Source organism: Chinchilla lanigera, unplaced genomic scaffold (assembly GCF_000276665.1).
Source record: "Chinchilla lanigera isolate Chin_1 unplaced genomic scaffold, ChiLan1.0 scaffold00067, whole genome shotgun sequence".
NCBI classification, from domain to species: Eukaryota; Metazoa; Chordata; class Mammalia; order Rodentia; family Chinchillidae; genus Chinchilla; species Chinchilla lanigera.
In genome coordinates, this window is record NW_004955468.1 from 11996117 (window position 1) to 12017626 (window position 21510).

The 21510-nt window shown below is 40.7% G+C and overlaps 1 protein-coding gene across 4 annotated transcripts in view; it reads right to left on the reverse strand.

Annotated features, from left to right (window-relative positions):
* Dcaf8 (DDB1 and CUL4 associated factor 8) overlaps positions 1-21510 on the reverse strand; it is a 45763-nt gene that overhangs the window by 4338 nt on the left and 19915 nt on the right. For all 4 annotated transcript variants that reach the window (XM_013522419.1, XM_005400202.1, XM_005400201.2 and 1 more), the window contains 8 exons: positions 19092-19756; positions 17934-18074; positions 16820-16914; positions 10838-10948; positions 4979-5051; positions 4452-4509; positions 3829-3936; positions 2009-2139 (listed from right to left, as the gene is read on the reverse strand). In XM_013522419.1, coding sequence (XP_013377873.1) covers positions 2009-2139; positions 3829-3936; positions 4452-4509; positions 4979-5051; positions 10838-10948; positions 16820-16914; positions 17934-18074; positions 19092-19756 — 1382 coding nt within the window. The remainder of the gene's footprint in view (positions 1-2008; positions 2140-3828; positions 3937-4451; positions 4510-4978; positions 5052-10837; positions 10949-16819; positions 16915-17933; positions 18075-19091; positions 19757-21510) is intronic.

Genomic DNA, 21510 nt, shown 5'->3' on the forward strand with positions numbered 1-21510 from the left:
GCTCACTACAGTTGGTATCTGCCCTTCCAGGCAGTGCATTTGGAGCATGAAGAGACCTAGAGGTATTATCAAAAGATATGTAACTTACATCTATCTATAAGTTATATATCTATATAACTTATAAACCTGAGCTCATGTATCCATCTTCTGATAGCCCTTGCTACAGACCTGTCCTCTGATCTAGCTCTGCTTCAACAAGTTTGCAAAATTTTAAAAAGCACAGGAAATCAACTCCTTGGTACTTAAAGATACGGAAAAAGCCAATGGCAAGAGGAACAAGAGAATAAATTACATACAGTACCTGAGTTGGAGCTGCAGGGGGAGCCGACAGAGAACTTCTAGGCCAGGGTATCTGATCATCACCAGACCTGTCTGAATACCAGGACTTACCCTGTCAATAATGCTTGAGCAGAGAAAAGAGCTCTGGCCTTAGAAAACTGGGTTTGGGGAATGCAAGGAATGGGATAAAGCATCACAGTAATCTTGGTAGACTAAGGAGATGTCTCTTTATATCATACCCCAGCATGTCCCTATAAAGTTGAATGGGAACAAAGAAACGACCTCAAAACAAGAATTAGGAAAGCTGGGCAAAGTGGATGATAACGTCTAAAGATCTCTGGTTCTACTAGTCTACTTTATTATATAGAACTGCTTCATAGTCTACACTGAGACTGCAGCCTTGTAATACTCACAATAGGGCAGGAAAAGCACAAGAAAGAACAGGAACCTGATTATAAGGAACCATTTTAAATTCTACAACTACTCTCTGGTAAATCTGATCAAGCCATGGCTGGACTCTGAAGTTCTCCGTAGTTTAGAAGGAATGAAGAGGAAGAGAGCCTAAGCAGTCAATTTAGACTTAGAGGCCTTAAGTTACCAGACTATTTTGAGTTATCAGTACAATTTAATCTTCCAGACTGACTTTCCTACTTTCTATGATCTAAACACCTTATCATAAAGCTAGGCGTGGTGGCACACACCTGTGTTCCCAGCACTCGGGAGGCTGAGGCAGGAGGATTGTTGCAAGTTCGAGACCAGCCTGGGCTACAAAGTGAGCTCAAGCCCAGCCTCAAATGCATAGTGAGACCCTGTTTCCCCCCAAAAAAGGCAATAAAAAACCCAACAAACACCTTATCATAGAAAGCTGTTTAATGCTTTCTTAACTCTGGTCTCAAAAAGGGTGGTGGTGCTCCATTACATACATCTCAATGTATCTGACCACTCTTCACTCCTTACCTCAATCCTTACTCTTTCCGTTTGCCCTCTCCACAGAGGCTGCCTGTAGAACTCAAAGTACAGGCAGGCTGTGATACAATCATGGGTTACACAGCCAGATGTTCACCCACTCTTCTTAAGGAAAGAAAATACAGTGCTACATACATGTGTAGAACTTCGTCACTAAATATTCTAACATGTATATCCTAAGTACTAAATATTATCACAGATTTAATATTGAATAGCTGCTAAGGTATAAATAATACTCTGATTTTCACAATTGCCAAAAAAAAAAGTTCTGACTTATCTGTTCATCTAGGATCCAGCCAAGATCACTACTGAGTTTACTTATGGGATAAGACATGGGGTTATCTCTAACACTGTGTAGGGCATTCTGCCCTGAACTGTAGGTCCACGCTTAGATGTTATCTCACTCAGGCCAGTTCTTCCCTAAAATTTCTTCCTCTTCTCAACAAGAGAGGAAGACAGAAAAAGGAAGAAAATATTCCATGAAAATGTCAGCATTCCTAGGCCGCAGCACTGCTTTTTTTTTCTGTTTTTAAGTCTTGCCATGTTGTCTAAGTTAGTCTTGAACTTGTGATCCTCCTGCACTTAGACCCCAAGAACTATGATTATGGACATGTGCTACTGTGCTCAGCTTTATACTGCCTTATAATTTAGCTAGCTCAACCTCTAAGATAGTTATCATGTAGGTCACAGTGCACATTCAGTGACCCTGCTAAAATCTACTTTAATAACCTGAGAAACTAAGGAGCCAGCCAGTCATACTTACCACACCTCCCTTGTCTCCCTCCATGAACTGAATGATCTGGCAGGATGATTTCTCCCAGAGGAAGATGTGCCCGCAGTCACTACCGCTCACCACAAACTCACTCTTGGGACCATAGAAATTGACACCTTTTACTGAAATGATAAATGAGAGAACAAACCACATGAGGGTTGGCAATGGGCCTATACATGTTTATCTCACGGAGTATTTCAATATTCATAAACTCTAAAATCAGCCAAAAGTCTAGTGATTCTTTTCATTTTCACAAAACCAAATCAAGAGAGTATATAATAGTTACAAGAATCATACTAGTTCCAGAGACTATTTATATTCTCCTTCGAAGAGCTCCACAGGACTGAGCAATCTGTAGTGCTTAGAAACAGCCTGCCTCATTTATATCCTATCATGCAACCACAGGCCTAACTAATGCCCTACCTGTCCCAACCTGAATTGCTCCAGCTCTGCCGGCTCCAAGACAGTACTGCACTATGCCCTAGGATTATCCTTCAGTGTATTCACTGGTACCGTGTCAGTGTTTCTTGGTCACTAGCTGATCTGAGACTGAAGGTATGTTATACTTTTAATCTAAAATGTCCCCCAACTCTGTGCTTAGAAGGTAACTGAGTCATGGCGTGCTACACTTATCAGTGATGAGTTCAACAGTCCATGTGCTGTTAGGACGCAGGGCCTGGCTAGAGGAGTGGATCACTGGGAGTGCAGCCTGGAAGGGTGTATTCTTATCCCCAGCTGTCTTCCTTTAGGGTCTCTGTTTCCTAGCTGCCCCTTGAGAAGCTTTCCACTGCCATGCCCTTCTACCATGCTGCTTCTGCCCTGGAGTCAGCTGATCTTGGACAGAAGCCACTGGAAACTGAGGCAAAGAAACTTCTCCTCCTTTAATCTGTGAGTATTGGGTATTTTGTCCCAGTGATGAGAAAGTGACTAATACAAGGTATATGCTACAACAGCCTATAAGAAGCATCTGAACTGTGCTTTCTACCAGGACTGAATAACAAACCAGGCTCTCCCTTTTTAAATTAGTAAAATCAGCCAGGAGTCCCAATTAATATACTTTTTTTTGTTTGCCTATGGACTGAGATCCAAGTACAGATATTTTTCTCCTTCTCATCTTACCAGCTCAAGAGGAAAAAGTAAAACTAATTGCTGTCTCCAAGTTAAATTATGACAAACATTTATTTGCTAGTAGTAGAAACAACAACAAAGAGCATGGATTCCCCACCTTTTTATGTACGTAAGAATCATATGGAGAGCTTTAAAAATTCCCAACACACCAATTATATCATAGCTTGTGAAGGTGGGAGCCAGGCAACAGTACTTTTAAAAGATTACCAAGTGACTCGAATGTGCCCTACAGCTTGGGAACCACAGACACATAACAAAGAAGGCCAATCTTCACTATAAAATTAGGCTAAGTACTACCACTATTCCTTTTCCTCTGCATCATTTAAAAAAAAAACATTTCTTCCTCCCTCCCTATAGGTAAAAGCTTACTCCCCATTTTATGCAATTCAGCACCATTTGCTAAAGAAGACTTATCTATGAAACCATCAGTGTCTATTCTGAAATTACTTGAAATCATAAAGAGAGAAAAAATCAATCTAGTCTCACACACAAACTGGTCAGAAGCAACATCACTATAGTGAAGATGCTCCTGAGCCCTTTTCTAACATAATGCAGGGAAAAAGTGATCTCACTGCCCAAGGTGATGCAGCCAGCCTAGCCCTTAGGCAGTTCCTATGAACAATCAGAATAAGATACTATGGTTCTTCAAGTGTGGGCCAGAGAAACCTAGATGACAGTCTTACCTGTGGCATTATTTCTGTGGCCCTTGTATCTCTTAACATACTGGGCCCCATCACTGTGAGAGGAGTTGAAGAGGTAAATGTCTTCATCATTATAACTGGCCAGGAGCTCTGCCAAGAACAAGAACAAAGCAGTGAAGGCAAAGGCTGAAAAACACAGGGACTAGGAGCTGGGGTTTGGGGTGGGGCTTCTTGCCAGTAGTGCCCCCTCCTAATACCCAAGTATAGCACCCATCTTACTTCACTGCAACAGCAGAAAGTGAAGCTGAATAGGGTAGACTAGGAACACACTGCAAACCCGGGGGTAGCAGAATGCTCAGGAAGATCATGTCCATTAACTCAAGAATGAGTCAAAGGCGTAAGAACCTGCTCAGGTAAGCAGCATGAGATTCAGCATAGGCTCTGCCAATAATCATCTATAGCATTCTGCAAATGGTGCCTGGCATCTCCACGGGTCATCTCCTACATCCTCCCACTATGTGCTCACCATCAGCGGCTACTCTCCAGTTGCTCCACCTGGAGCTACTGCACAGTGGTGAGCACTGGAGGGCACGTGCCTCACTGGCTCAGCAGCTCCCTACACAGAGGGGGCATGCCAGCTTAGGAGCTGGGCCCTGCTCACGTACCTGTGCCGTCGTGGCTGTACACAAGACAGGTGATGTTTGCTTTGGACTCACTGTTCACCTGCAATGAGGAGCAGATACTGACTGATGCCCCACCCCCACCCCCCACTTGTTATACCACTTTCAGGAAAAGGTTTTCCTTCAAATTCCCCTATATCTTCTACCAAAGATTTAGACAGACAGACAGACAGAGATAGTGTGACTGATGCAACACAATCACCTCTACAGAGAAAGTCATAGGGCCTTCCCTTAGCTGTCTTTTGTGTGCTCACCATTTCATAAACACTGTCTCATTAAGCCTCACCATGATGATGCAAGGCACTTACTGTTCTATTTTGTTGATGAGAAAACTGAGGCTAACAGAGGTGAAGTGACTGTCCAAAATCACGAAGCTGGTAAGTGGGAAAGCTGGGATTCAAATCTAGGTGTCTGGCTTGAAAGTCTAAGCTCTTCCCACTATACCAACAGTTCTAGGGCAGTCTTGGGATCAAGTCAGGGAAGCCAGGAGCCTCTGGCTTCATGAATCTTACCAAGTGATGAGGACAGAATTTCTTGAGGACTCCATTGTTTTCATTCTCATCAATTTTCCTCTGGTCATAAATTCTGTGATGGAAAAAGCAATGAAATGTCAAAACTTACACACTGACCCCTTGAAGAGTTGCAATTTGATGTGGTGGCAGGAGGCAATCAAGCGTCTGGTAAATACTCTTCTATAAAGATTCTCCCTTACCCAATTTATTTCTAAACCCTTTCATCCACATACTTTCCATATTCCAAAGTAGTCCTCAAGGGGCTGGGGATTTAGCTCAGCGGCACAGCGCTTGCCTGGCAAGTGCAAGGTCGTGAGTTTGATTGCCGTGCCAGAAAAAAAAAAAAAAAAAAAAGTAGTCCTCAATTATATCAGTTTGAAGAGGCTTATCTTTTCCCTCAAATTTATATCACTTAACTGTTTATTTTCACTCAAACAACTAACATTATTATAGAGCTTTGTATATATTTTACCTACCTAAAGAGTTTATTACTCAGGGCAGAGACTTTGCTTTATGTATGTCAGTGAGCCTTCAATCTCTCCTTGAGGCCTTATTGGCCAGTTCTCCCTTTCAGGGACCTTATTTTATCAATTAGTCCATTTCTAAACCTTTGCCTCATCAGTGTCTACTCACTGTGAAAAAATCCTTTTCCACTATTACTGCTTTTTCTCCCCTTCCTTTGCAAATTACTAAAAAGTTTAATCTACATTCAATGTTTTCACTTCCTTACCTCTTATTTACTTCTCAGTCCATCCCAACACAGCTTTGACCCTAAAACTTTCACAGCTAAAAATTCTCTGGTTGAAGTCATCAGTAACTTAACTGCCAAAGCAAATAAGATACTTTTTAAAGCCTTTCTTACCCCAACATCCTTACTCCTTCCCCACAACACCAGTTTGTTTTGTTTTTTTTTTTTTTTGGTTTGCTTTTTTTCCCAATACCAGAAATCGAACTCATGACCTTGCGCTTGCCAGGCAGGCGCTGTGCCACTGAGCTAAATCCCCAGCCCAACACCACTCTTTCTAAATATTCAACCACCCCTCTGTGTATTTGTCTCTGGTCACTTTTATTTATTTATGTATGTATGTATGTATGTATGTCTTTTTGAGACAAGGTCTCACTATGCAGTTCAGGCTGGCCTTGAGCTCACTTTGCAGCCCAGGCTGGTCTTGAACTCTCAACGATCTTCTTGCCTCAGCCTCCCGAGTGCTGGGATTACAGGTGTGCACCACCATGCCTGGTTTCTGGTCACCCTTACATGCTAATATTCTCAAGAGTGTATAAACTCTAGTATAAACTCTCATCTGCCTCCCCCAGTCCCAACAGTGCTGGGAATCAAACCCAAGGCTTCACACATCCTATGAAAGCATTCTACCACTGAGCTACAACCTAGCTTTCTCATCTTATTTTACTCTAAAAAATTTTAACCTGGAGTGCAAACAGTATGTGAGCCTCCAGAAACTTGTGCTTTTGTACATTTTTCTGGAGAAAAGAAACCACTGTTTTCATATTTTTAAAGAGGCCAGAAACTCAAAAGGATAGAAAAATTCTGGTCCATATAGTAGTTCCCCCTTAGCCATATTTTTGCTTTCAATGGTTTCAATTACCCACAGTCAACTATGGCCAGAAGATATTAAGTGGAAAGTCCAGAAATAAACAAAAGGTTATGTAACTTTTATTATAGCACACTGCCGTAATTATTTTCTGATGTATAATTATGTAGGCATAGGGAAAAATATGGTGTATATATAGGGTTCAGTACTACCCATAGTTTCAGGGCATCCACTTCAGAAGAAATGTGGCTCTCTGTGGATAAGAGGGGATTACTGTACTTTCTTTAGTGACTGAATTCCATTAGGATGCTTTAACCACAACCATCTCCTCTGACATGTAGATATATGCCTTATATCTGTGTCATCAGATAACACTTTTTTCTATTCTGTACTTACATGTACTTACCAGTTCAATGCTATAATTAGTTACCCAAAAGTAAACTCATTTTCCTTCTAAAAATAAAATACTAAACCTAACCCTTTCCCCTAATACCACCCACCCCCCAATACTGGGGGGATTGAGCTTAGAGCCTTCACAATGAACTAAAGCCTTTCAAAATTTCTTTATTTTGAACTAGGATCTCACTAAGCTGCCAGGCTGAGCTAGAACCAGCAATCTTTCTACCTCAGCCCTCTCTAAATCTTTTTTTTGAGAGAGGGTGTCACTATGTGGTTCAGGCTGGCCTTGAACTCACTGTGTAACCTAGGTTGGCCTGCCATTTGTGGCAATCCTCCTGGCTGAGCCTCCTGAGTGCTGGGTTACCAGTGTGCACCACGACACCTGCCTTAAATCTTTTTAAATGGCACCGTCCTTAATAGAAAAAGGCCAAGCCAGAAATCAGGTCTTTTCTCTCCTATACAGCTTTTTTCTTTTCTTGTCAAATTTATTCCCTCAGCATGTATCTGGCTTTTCCCCACCCTTGTCTTGTTTTGCCCACATTATTATAGTATCCTTCTAACTGGTTTCCCTGCCCATACTGTCACCAGAATTTTGTCATTTTTTTTTTTTGGAGGGTACCAGGAATCGAACTGAGGACCTTGCGCTTGCCAGGCAGGCACTTGTGCCACTGAGCTATATCCCTGGCCCCAGAATTTTGCCAAAAATGCAAAATTTATGTAAATCCCTCACTTAAATCTCTTAGTGATTTTGCACAATCTACTTAACAAAATTCAAACTCATTAGTATGGCTACATACCAATTTCTTTTAAGATCCTAGACCTTATATTAAAAAAAAAAAAAACAAGAAAAAACCTCCCGTGTTTCCTTGAATATACTGTCACCTTTTCTTATCTTACTGTTACATATCTTGTTCTCTTTACCTGAAATACTAATTTCACCATGGTTCTTAATATTTCCTCTGGAAGGAGGAAAAAAGCATAGTGAAATGGTTTCCAATGTATTTAAGTAATCGTATCTGTTTTGTTTTTTTTTTTAGACAGGGTCTCACTTTGTAGTTCAGGTGGGCCTTGAACTCACTATATACCCTAGACTGGCCTTGAACTCATGGTGATCCTTCTTAGCCTCCTGTGTGGTAGGATAACAGGCATGCACCGCCACGCCCACCTCAGACCTGAGTTTAAATACTAACTCTGCTATTTACCAGCTGAGCAATACTGGGTAAGTTACTTAATAGCTTTCACGTTCATATATCTGCTTCTATAAAATGTTCCTTAACACATCCCACCAATTTGAACCACTGATAGTACATGCATGACTGTCCTACTGCGAGGCTTATACCACTGGTGGTACAAGTGGGGCAGTCATGCATGTATCACACCCATGGTTCAAGCCACCTGGCAGAGACATATGAATTACAGCCCTAACATAAACATATTAAAGGCAGAGACTATATCCAGTCAAGGGTGTAACTGGCACCTTAGATACTGGATGAATAAATGAATCAACATATTTCTGTATTCCTCAGGACCCCTTGTTTAACGCCCTGCTTAAAGAGAATATCCAGGAAACGTCTGCTAAATGAAGGGAAAAAAAAGTGAGGAGATGTTTATACTACCAACTACTACCAACTATTATGCTGTGGCAAATTTATTAGCTGTTAAAAACCATTTCTTTTAATTAGGTCAAAATAACAGATTTTTTTTTGAGACAAGAGTCTTGCTATGTAATTCAGACTGGCCTTGAACTGGTGGTGATCCTCCTGCCTCAACCCTCCTCAAGTGCTAAGATTAAAGGTGTGCACCACCATGGACAGCAAAATAACAGTTCCTAACTGTCACTAAACCATTACAAAATCCAGCAAGTCAGCAAATTAGTAAGAAATGATTATTCAAGCACCATATGGTATTTTTTGGTATACAGACTACTCTATGTTCCTCAGTATCTTAATGCTCATTGTCCTTTTACTTTCTAGGGATATTCCTAACCACCTTCCTTCCTCTCTACCCTGTATTTACTAAGGACCTATTATATCCCAGACAGTGATCCTACACCAGAGATTAATAATGGAAGGCTTCTCTTAAAGGGTAAGAAAACAGAAAAGAAATGGGATTCTAACACAGTCAGGTGGCTAATTTGAAGAAGTACCAGAAAACTAAAGGGTAACCATAAGGTCATAGAAGACTGAAAAAGATGATCTACTTATGCGGCATCAGTGTGCCTCAAAATCTACATATGTTTCTGCCAAGAAAACAGCCTACGAACTACTGAGTCTTTATGGCTGGTAAGAGACAAAAGATCTGAGTATTTCTCTTTGTGCTAAAATGCTAAAACTACTTTTTGGCCTCACTATAATTCCGGGAAGGTATCAGTTTTGGAATAAGGCACTAGGACTTTATTAAGAACTTTGGGCCAGGCATAGTGGTGCACACCTGTAACCCCAGCTACTCATGAGGCTGAAGCAGATGGAATTTAAGTTTAAGGTCAATCTAGGTATTAACAAGACTTTCAAAAAAGAGAGAGAAGAAAATAAAAGAGAGAAAGGGTTGGAAATGTAGTGCAGCGACTATGTTTACCTGGCCTGTAAGAGAGCCCTGGGTTCAATCCCCAGTACTGTAAAAACAAAACAAAACAAAACCAACACCTTTGGGATAAGTTCTCACTAAAGCTAAATCCTCCTTTCCCCTTCAAACATCCTAGTCTTAGTGGATGAATCCACTTTTAAGAGACATAGGCTCTTCATGCAACGTATTGCTCTAAATAAAAATCCCAACTAGAAATATCAATGAATAACGGATTTGGTGATACCTAAAGATTCCAACCACTCCAACCCTTTTGCTCAAAAGCCTCTTATTTAAAAAAAAAAAAAAAAGAAAAACTGTTGCCGGGGATGGTGGCACATGCCTGTAATCCCAGCACTTGGGAGGCTGAGGCAGGATTGCTGAGAGTTCAAGGCCAGCCTGAACTACATAAGCAAGTTGAAGGCCAGCCTATACTATGTGGCAAGACCCTGTCTCAAAAAAAATTTATAATTTAAAAGAAGTCTTGCTAGTCTTGCTACCTGTTTAAGAACTAGTAACTAAAGGAAAAGAATGTAAGAATGTTGAAGGCAAGGGAATCAGGAGAAGACACTAACAAGATGGTTTAGGATTCTTGAACAAGGTAAATTTATTTCTCATGTATTTTCTAAGACCTTATCCTATGCTTATGATTCTTAATACAAATTAATTTCAGAACACTGTTACAAAAATTTTTCAAGTTTTCAAAACTCTCAATAGGTTTTAACTATCATCAGAAAAGCAAAGTCATTCCTATTTCTAGGGATGCTGCTCTTCTCTCATTCAAACAGACAATTCCAGAGAAACACGGTGTAATATGCCCTCTAGATGGGGATTGAATCCATGATGTCTGCTTTCTTTAGGCTGTGCCTTATAACATGTTCACAAGAACAAAGCTGCCGCTGAAAAATTATTAAAGAAAAGCAGTTCAGGAAAGTGGGAACCCAAAAAACCACAGTTAACACTAGGTGCTTCCAAGACAAATTACTTTTGAATCTAAAACCAGTACTCAAGATTATTAGTGCAATGGTAACTTGTATTTGAAAATGTTGGAAGATACTTACTAATACAGCACCTGCTGGTAAATGTGTGCTTATGCCTTAGCTGTTATGTGGAGAAGTTGATCAATTCATCAGACTTATTTAAACACTGCCATCTCTATAACATACAAAGCCATCCTTCAGACTGTTGTATTAGGGAACAGAATACCTCAAAAGGTGCTTAAGCATTCTGGAACAAGATGGCGTCAATGGACTCTTAGGCAATTCATACCTCTCCATAAGGGAATGTCTGGCAATAGTACAATGTATCAAAGTCTCAAATACTCAAAGACACAAAACAGCAAACTCACCTTACAAACTGATCTCGTCCACCCACTGCAAACTGATGGGTATTAGCGGGATTCACATAGATTGTATATAGTCCCACTTTCTTCTCTTTTTCTTTTGTCACCACCAGTTTCCTTCAGGAAGAGAAAAGCAGAAAAAGTTATATTCTCCCAAAGATCCAGATGATTATAGTAAGTGAGAACCGAGGAAGTAGACAAGGCTAATAAGAAACCCAAAGATTCTCACTGGGAAAGAAACAAAGTGTCAGTTTTATTATTTTAAACACTGAAAGAAGAAAAAGTACATGTATTTTCTATAAACTACTTTGAAGACAGAGAGTCACAGAAGAAAGTCACTTCATAGTGTTCCTTAAGAAAGTATGAGCTTTTTTTTTTTTGAGACAGGGTCTTGCTAAGTCACTTAATTGCCCAGGCTGGACTTGAACTTGTAATTCTCCTGTCTTAGCCTTCCACAGTGCTGGGATTACAGGTGTGTACCACCACTCCCAGGTAAGGAATCACTAAGCATAAATGAACGTTCAGTACAGCTCCTCAGGAAGCTTCAGTCTAGCTAGAGTCTAACATGGTAACAACCAACCCTAAAGAGATGATACTACCCCCATACCTTTCCATTCTTTATTTTTGGGTATTTTGGTTTTCGTTTTTTGAGACAGGGTCTCACTATCCAGTTCAGCCTGGCCTTGAACTCGGCGATCCTCCTGCCTCAGCCTCTGGTGTGCTGGGATACAGGTGTGCACCACCATTGCCCAAGTCTATTCTTTATTTACAAATAGTGAGCATCTTCCCAATCATTGAGAAATAAGGAGAGGAGAGGCTGGGGATTTAGCTCAGCGGCAAAAGCGCCTGTCTGGCAAGCGCAAGGTCGTGAGTTCGGTTCCCGGTACCGGAGAAAAAAAAAAAAAAAAAAAAAAAAAAAAAAAAAAGAGAAATAAGGAGAGGAGTAGAGGAAGACTCATAGAACAGTGGGCTAAAGAAGACCTTAAAGTCAGAGTCTAACTCCCAGAGTCTAGAAAAATGTCACTTAAAACACACACTATCTTTAAAAATGTATACTAAGCACAGAGGCAATCCAAAAGAAAACAGCATTCTTTTTCCTTTATCGGAAGCAAATTAGAAGAGAAGGTTCTTATGAAGATAGCTTTTTACCAAGCCAAAGTAGAATTTCTAAATTCTCTTGGATGTAACTCAAGAAGGGTGATAGTTAGGAAAGCATGGGGCCCTAAAGAGACCCCAGAGAACTTCAAAAGTTTACTCAGAAGAATCTAGTAAAACATCACAACTTATCCCAACTTAAGGGTGGCACTATGAATAACCTTCCCAGAACTAAGTGTCCAACCAATCAAGTTAGACATCATGAAAATTACTGAATTTAGAAAAACATCACACCACCATAAGAAGAGGCTTGGCTTTCACTTTTTCCTTTTCTTTTAAGGTTTTATTCATTTCTGATACTATGCAAACAGAAAAAAATAAACCATGACAGTAAGTTCCATTGGAAATAATTTTTACATTTTCTCTGCATGGTCACAGTTACTCCAAGCTAAAACTGCTCTCAACAAAATAGAAATTATGATTTTAAAAAATTTTTGCAGCTTCCCATTAGAAGAAAAGAGTACAGAGATCAGTGGAAATGAATTTTATTAGAGGGAAGTCCTCCTCCTCCACATTCTCAAAAAATACAAAGCAGAAAACATGCCAAAAGTCACTCAGAGTAGTGGTGTATACCTGTAATCCCAGGACTCAGCAGGGGTCACTGGGAGTTTGAGGTTAGCCTGGGCTACACAGTGAGTTCAAGACCAGCCTAAACTACATAGCAAGATCCCATCTCAAAAAACAAAACAAAACTAAAAACAACCAAAACAAAGTATTTATACTTTTAGGAACAAACCTAGCTAAGAAGAAGGAGCTCCACTGTGAGTTTCAGACTGGGAACAAGAGCAGGAGCTGATGACAGTCCATTCACAGGACCAGCCCATTTCCTTAGCAATTTTCTTTTCTTTTCTTTTCTTTTTTTTGAGACAAGGTCTCACTATGTAACCCAGGCTGCCCTTGAACTCATGGAAATCCTCCTGCCTCAGCGTCCCCAGTGCTGGGATTACAGGCGTGTACCACCCTGCCCAGCTAACAATTTGAATTTTCAAAAGGACAGGGTCAGACAAATCTAAAAGTTACTGTGTGTAAGCAAAAGTAAGAAACTAAGGGATATTTTATGAAGTACTAGCTCCACTATCATGCAATCCTAACAAAGCTCAATCTTTCCATGCCTCAATGTATGGTCATCAAGAAATTCTTTCAAGGGATAAACGTTCAGAGTGCCTTGAGTTGTCTGGGTAACATGAAGCGGTTCAATAAAAATGATCCATCAGGGCACAGTGGGGTGGTTTTCATGTCAGAGGAAGATAGCATGTGAAATCACATGAAACAAATTCATTGAATTCTGCCTTAAAATTAATGAGCAGGTTATATCCCTGAAAAATGGGGAAAATTACAGATCACACAGACCAAAGAATTTCTTTGAAAAATACCTCAAACTGGTTTCCACTGGCTATAAAGGAATATACTACCCACAATTCCAATCAAACTCTTTCCCTAAGATGTTAGTTAATTTCATGAGCTCCCAGAGACTCATGATAAGCAAAAGAAAATCTTTTCTATGCCAACTTTACAGAAACATGCCCGATATAAGCAAATGTTCAGGTACCACCTAAACACATGAAAATGGCTTAGATCATTTCTCCAAGCTCTTCACACAGCCTGTCACCCCATTCTAGCCTGTAAAACTACATCTTCAACCCTTAAGGAAAAAGTGTTGGAAGGCTCACTGTCTTATCCCTGAAATCTAGAACTTGGCCCTTCTTATATTCTTAACTTTCTTCAGTGACCCCTTTTAGCTTCTTATCTTGCCCAGGCATTCGTGTGTAGGTCCACAGCCAACTATCAGCCAGATTTTCTGCCTATATCACTTCATTTAAAACTCAATAATCTGCCAAAAGGCATTTGCTCTACTCATTACTTTATTCAGTTTCCTTGTGGCCTAAGAGGGGGTTTCCCTTTGAACTTTAACCAGGGTACAAGCTCAATCTGCTTTAAAACTCTCTAATACAGCAGATCAAATAACTTCACTATAATTTCACACATCTTTACTTTACCTTCCTTTACAGAAAACTTGCTAATGTTCTACTATCATCACAGTACCATAGAACGTTAGAGCTGGAAACAACATCACTCAGTTCAAGAGAACCAAGCTAGGTAATAGCAAAGGTACATAGATGTTCCTTGATTTACGATGGGGTTTATGTCCCAATAAACCCATTGTAAATTGAAAATATCCTAAGTTGAACATGCATTTTATATAATGAACCTACTGAACACCATACATTGCCAACACAGTACAGTTCAGTTGTTTATCCTTGTGCTCAGATAGCTAACTGAGAGCTGCGGCTTGCTGCTGCCACCCAGCATCACAACAGACTACAGTACCATGTACTGCTGGCCTGGAAAAAGATCAAAATTAGAAGTTTAAGTACAGTTTCTACTGAATGTTATCCACTTTCACACCATCATAAAGTTAAGAAATCGTTAAGCCCTATAAAACTGCAACATGACTTCTAGCTAAGGCCCATTAGATTAGTTCTCTGGAGAAGGCTCCTGACTGTAGTTTCCCCTACACCAACCCTTCTCATCTGGAAGCACCTAGATGTAAACTATGCCCCTTCTCCCCTAAACGCAGTTAGGGGTACTTCTTCAGAGGAGGGGATATTAAAGACAGCTAAATCAGGTGGAAATATTCCAGGCAGTCAGACCAGGCTGGGATCTCAAGGAAGTCAGCGCAGAAGCTGGGAAAGCATGGAGACTGGCTGGAGGCACATCTGAAGGAGATTAAAGTCATAATGGCCAGATTTGCATACTTCCCTAAGGGATAAACAGAAGTCTGAGATTACTGGTATCAACCCTCTGAGATTTCCCATTATCTCATTAGGGGTGGGCCATCATTCTCCCACCCACTAAGACCAAGACTGAGACTAAGACTAAAATTAAGACTAAGACTAAAACTACTAAGACTAAAGACAAGACTATAGATTATCAACAACAGTTAATGATGTCATCCATATGTCCTTGCTACCACAGGATCAGTATTATCTAAGCAACTATACTCGTAATCTTATTGGTTGATCATGATGTTGACCCACGTTGTACCTACCTTGTGATTTTGCTCTATAGAACTTCCTTTGAGAAGTGGGCTCGTTGGCAACCCATTCAGGACCCCTCCTGTCTCTCAGGAGCTATTCCTATTCCCCATTCCTTTTCTCCAAAAAATTTTCCTCCTCTTAAAAAAAAAGAATCATTAAGCCAGGGGTAATCTATAATCAGAAGGCTCAGCTCTTCACAGTCAGGCTTGTTTCCTTTCCACTAAGCACCGTCACCTTCCAACCTCCTTCTTCTTGAAGGTTATATAAATAACCAATATACCCTTTCTCCAGCCGAAACAGATCCATCATTTAAGTAGTTGTTGTACTCTGTCTACTTTCTAGACAACTTTTTCTAGACTCATTTCTCTAGAAGTCGAATTACAAACAGCCTTTGAATTATAGTCCCCAAGTTAATGTATCTCTACTTGTATATTATGTAAAGCACTGACATCTTTTTTCCCCCCTATCTAAATACTTGTACCAAACTACAAGATTTGTAATGCTACAAGATTTGTAGTTTGTAAAAAGACAAATAATCTAGATACCCATCCATGAGAGTGATTAAATAGAGTAGCACACCAATGCTACAACATATATGTCATGAGTAAACATTAGAGATGTTTTTATAGTTTGATATATAAAGATCTCCAAAACACAATATAACATGGCAAAAGCAAAGATGTATACATATAATTATCCCATTTATTAGGGGTAGTGTGTATGTATATACTAAGATACATAAATGTATTAAAAAGGGACTGGGGAATGTATTAAAAAGGGACTGGGGGCTGGGAGATGTGGTACACACCTTTTACCTCAGCACTTGGGAGGCTAAGGCAGGTGAATGCAAGTTCAAACCCAGCCAAGGCTGTACAGCGAGTCCCAGGCCATCCTAGATTACAGAGCAAAACCCTGTCTCAAAACAATAACAACAGCAGGAAGAAAAGGGGAATGGAAGTGTTCAAAATTACAATAATAGTTACTATAGCTAGAAAGATGGGAGAGGGTATTTACATTTTGTCCACATACTTTATTATCCAAATCTCTTAAGATGTATCTGTTTATATACAAGAGTAATAAAAAAATCAATAAAATAATTATAATGGTAGCTACAACTTAAATCAGTTCCACTTAGCGTACTACATAGTATGCTAAGGCATCAAATATACATATCAATAATCCTCAGAGAAACCACCATAGAGGGAAAAAGGTATTACACACTGAAGTTTCAAAGATTACTATATACAGATGATCAGTAGCGTCTGAGTTCCTCTGCCTGTGTTCAAAGAAAATGCTATGTTCCCCCTATGATATCACACAGCTAAAATATAACATACAAGACTCAAATTCATGCACATATGAGCTGTGGAATGACAGAACTCTATTATAGCTATCAATATTTTTGTTCAGGAGTCATCATTTGATTTGTTTCTACATGTAACTGAACTGAAAATTTATTGGATCATATTTCTAGTCTTCTTGTGGGTAGAATGAAAGGAATCTAATTAAAGGTGAGCTTAAAATCATCAAGTTGTTAAATCCCACATATAACTGAACCTTGTTTCAAAAATGAAGACATAAAAAAAAAGAAATGAAAACCTGGTATTTCACTGCTGAGAAACAGACACCAGAAGTAAGAAATCCTCTGGAACCATAAACTACCTCTTAGAGGTAGTTATTCCGATGAATTAGGCACTTATTCCGATGAATTTAAGAGCTGAGCATTACCAGGACACATGAAATATTTCCAAGACCAAGGGATAGAGCACTATAAAGACATTACTGTGATACTTACGAAGCTGGCCGATCTTGTCTCAGATCAATGGTGAAGACAACTGCATCTTCACCTGCAGACAGGAACGTGCAGGGAGAGTCTGGTTCCAGGGCCAACTGAGGGAAAAAAGGGGGAAAGGATGAGGTGTTTAAAGATTAGAACTGGAACTTGTCTAGTTCACTTATTCACCTTTACCAAGGGCTACAATGAAAAGGTCTTAGCAAGAGAAATGTCTGCCTTCTTTGTTGTTGTAAAATTCCAGGGAAGGAGATAATTTAAGTACCACTCACTCTTTTGTATAAATTATTCAGTCTGTTTATTCTGTACAAGTCAAAAGGACAGATGATTTGCTATTTTAACAAATCTTTCTGGGACTTAATTAAACATCAGCTCCTAAAAATTCATTCTCAAAATCAATTACAAACTTTGAGGTATAGAGAGAAATGGTGCCCAAGTTTGTTTTTTCTTCAAGTTTCATTCCTTTCATCCTAGCTCTAAAAATTAGCTATCTAGTGTATTAGGTGTAGGCTTACAAATCAAAGGTGAATTTCATGTTTCCTGAGCTATCTGGCCTGGAAAGGATATTCCAGGTCGATCTACATACTTTCTTAAGATTTGTAAAAAACAAACCATCTCTTTTCATGGCATGGAAAAACACAATGCCTACTCTGAAACTGGGCAGCTCATAGCCCTTCACTGGCTGCCACTAAGACTGTTTGGCCTATATTCCCAGCTCTAAATAGAGTTTCCAAAAATAGTACTATTTGTGACTGAGAGTTGTAAGCAGGAAAGTTGGGAGTTCTCACATACGAGGCTCTGAATTGTGAATGTGTTTTGAAAACAGAATAAATTCAGGGGTTTGGAAAGCACACCCCTCCAGCTAACCATAGCTCAGCTTGGTGGGTAGGCAGAATCAAGTGAATGTTACAAGTACATGATCTGGGGACTCACTCAAATACTTATCTTCCAAGAAGTTTAGGATGGCTTTCTTTGCTCCTTTCTTAACTATAATTCTTAGGACTGAAACACATGAGGCAGATAACCACAATAAAGGAGACATGACAGGCAGAGATAAGAAGACGTTAGTTGAAATCCTCAGATGAGTATGCATGCACAAACTGATACAAAGGCTAACCTTGTGGGATGCTCCTTTGTGCTGCGCCACACGCTTTGTATTCTTGCAGCACTGTGTGGCAGACAGTTCTGCTACTCGAACCTGTCCGTCCCGGGCACACATGGCCAGGGTGGAATCTCCACTGTTGGGAAGAAACTTGGCCTGTGGTAAGAATGAACAGAAAAAGGTTGCACACAAAAGAAAATGAAGAGGTGAATCTGTGAGTGATGAATGTGATGGTCCCAGTTCACCCCTTTTCTTGCATGACAGCTACATGTAACTTTCCTACTCTTGCACAGCTGGCTCAGCCCAGTATTTCCCAGGGGTTAAAAAGGAGAAGAAAAGACTTCCTCTGATGTGTGAGAGCATTTTGGTTGGTTCTAGAAGTTTGAACTGGTATGTGATTAAGTGCTCAAGTGAATTAGAATTGTACCTAGTAGGGGAGAAAAATAAGGAATAAAGGAAAATCTATCCTTATCAGTAGTAAATATCACTTTGCCATAAAGGAAAAGGAAACTAGGAAGAATACTGGGGAAGGAAAGTACATAGTACTTACAAGTACACAGTATAGTAGCAATGTGAAAGACAGGCCTGAGTCAAACTTCTGCAGAACAGTAGTATTAGCTAATTTTATCAAACATTATTACCAGCCATGATTCCAAGTGCTTAGCTCCCACTGGTTACAGTCCATCTTTTTTTTTTGGTGGTACAAGAGGGCTGTGTGCATGCTCAGCACATGCTGTACCGCGAAGCTAACCGCCTCCCCCAAGATACCCACTGTTATTTAATCCTCCTAATTCTGTATGTTTAGACCTAATTTTACAGATACACAGACTGAGAACATAAGTGAACCTTCCCAAGCTCACACAGTTATTCAGTGGAAAGGCCAGGGTTTGAACCCAGGCAGCCTGCGCTTTACACTATTCTGCCTCCTACTAGCACACCTACAATACCTCCCCGATGAGTTCCAGGCATTCTACCTATATTAGAGCTTCTGACAGCCCTTATGGCCAAGGAAACAAAAGACGTCCATGGGTCTTTGTGTCATTAAGGAAGCCAATGCGGGGTTAAGTTCTGATGTGTGATTCTTAACACAACTCACTACCAGCTCCACGCTATGGAGCAGCTCAGATTGTGTAACTCATGCCCAGTTTTCTCAGTTATGCTTCCTTGCCTCACCTGGAAGACATTACTTTTGTGACCACTCTCAAAGTCAAGTACTGGCTGCCGCCGCACCCAATCCCACACCACCACCTTCAGGTCATCGCTGCCACTGGCCAGCCAGGTGCCGCGCTGGTTAAAGTGCAGAGTGTTGACACAACCGGTATGGCCCTCAAGCCCATGCTGCAAGCGGAAACGCTGTACAAAGACTCTTGCTCCACAGGCCTCATACACAAAGCGGGCGCTTGAACCCAGTGCCCGTTCCCGAAGGGCAGGAAGGGCTTGCCAGCGAGGTCGCGGCAGGGCTGTTGTCTCTGAGGACACCCAGTCCTCTAGGGCCCGCTCATCATCTGATGAGTCCTGGTCACGACTGGCCCGCTTCCGCTGTACACGGCGCCGAGGGTGTTCTTCTTCTTCCTCTTCTTCCTCTTCCTCGGAGCGGTCATGAACTCGGCTTTCATCATTGATGGAGTAATGACCAGTGTCCTCCATGCTGTCAGAGTCCTTTTCTTCACCTGAGCTCTCTGTGTCTGTGCCTCGACTTTCTGTGCTGGTACGGTTGGGGCCACCGTCATCTCCAGTCAAACTCAAACTCACGTCTGAGGCCTCCACTTCAATGCCTGAGGATGTCTCCCTCCCCTCTTCTGCTCCAGACATCTCCTCTGGACTGCTAGACAGGCTTCCTGCACATTAACGAAGAATGGATGGGGAAAATAAAGAAATAGGATTAGGACTGTAATCAGAAGGATTTCCCACCATAGTCTAAGAAACCATCGTATTGAAAAACCTAGAAATAAGTTTCATTCAAAGTGCTTCCATTACAAATGCTTATAAAGAGTTAACTTGTGACACTGGCATATGCCTGTAATCCTGGCTACTCGGGAGGCTTCAGAAAGGAAGATCATGGGTTTGATGTCACCCTGGGCAATGTAGGGAGAGCATGTTAAAAAGAAAAAAAGGATGGGAGATGTAGCTCAGTGGTAGAGAAGGGAAAAAATAGTAATTGTTGTTTGTTTTTTTGAGACAATGTCTCACTATATAGTTTGGACTGGTCTTGAACCCACTGTGTAGCCCAAGTGCCACCATGCTCAGCCTTTAAAAAATTATCTCTGAGAGGAAAATCTTACAAAGGAGAAGAAACTGAAAAGATCAAAAGCACACACAGGGGGCTGGGGATTTAGCTCAGCGGCACAGCACCCGCCTGGCAAGCGCGACGTCGTGAGTTCGATTCCCGGTACCGGAAAAAAAAAAACCAAAAAAAAAAAAAGCACACACAAAGACACTTCAACAAAATTTAAGAATTGTAGGATAAACTATAATTATAGTAAGAGCTGGATGTGGTAGCACACTCCGGGAGGCTAAGGCACGAAGATTACAAGTTTGAACGCAGCCTGAGCAACTTAGTAATAAAGTATCTCAAATTTTTTTAAAAAGAGAAGCCGGGCGTGGTGGTGCACGCCTGTAATCCCAGCACTCGAGAGCCTGAGGCAGAAGGATCATTGCAAGTTCGAGGCCAGCCTAGGTTACAAAGTGAGCTCCAGGCCAGCCTGAACTGCATAGCGAGACCCTGTCTCAAAAAGACAAAAGAAAAAAAAGAAAAATTTTTAAAAAGGAAAGAGAGAGAATTTTACAAGAGGGCTGTAGATGTTGCTTAGTGAGAAGGCCTTGAGTTTAATCCCTGGTACTGAAACAAACGAAATTCTCAAGAGACTAAGCTTTGGCACACTGCTTGAAAGCATGTCTAACCCAACTACTTTAGGCTCTGTTCTGTTGGACAGCATCCATTAGGTACAGCAAATAATTGTAAGAAAATCTCTAGCCAGAGCTAGCAAAGCTATCTTCTTGGAGAAAGACGGAAAATAACTGATTAAAATCACTGACTTATGGATATAGTTAGGCCATTTTCTGTTTCAAAAAGCATCTCTCCACCTCCTGCTGCCTAAACACTAAGTTTTTTCCCCCAGAAGTTCCTAACACTCATAAAGAAAGGGAGTAGGAGGGACTTTTAAGTAGGAAATTGTGATCAGTTAGTACTGTTTCTTGCTCACTTTTTGGTAGTGTATGTATTCAGACTTACTTCCATTTGTTGTATTAGTTGCCTGTTTTTAGTTTCCTTACTGAGACAAAATTTTATCAGGAAGCATAGCCTTTCTTTTCTTTTCTTTTTTTTTGGAGGGACAGTATCTTGCTACGTAGTTCAACAGGCTGGCCTTGAACTCACCGCCATGTAGCTGCCGAACTTGTGGCAATCATTCTGCCTCACTCTCCTGAGTGCTGGGATTACAGGCGTGTGCCAGTACGCCTGGCAACATACACGAAACTGATGAAAAGCAGACCTACTCTAGCGGTACCTGAGAAGAAAAAGTTCAGTGTGTTCTTGGTCGCTATGTTTGCAGTTACATAACTAGGTGACTCTGAGTGATTACAATTAGAAACT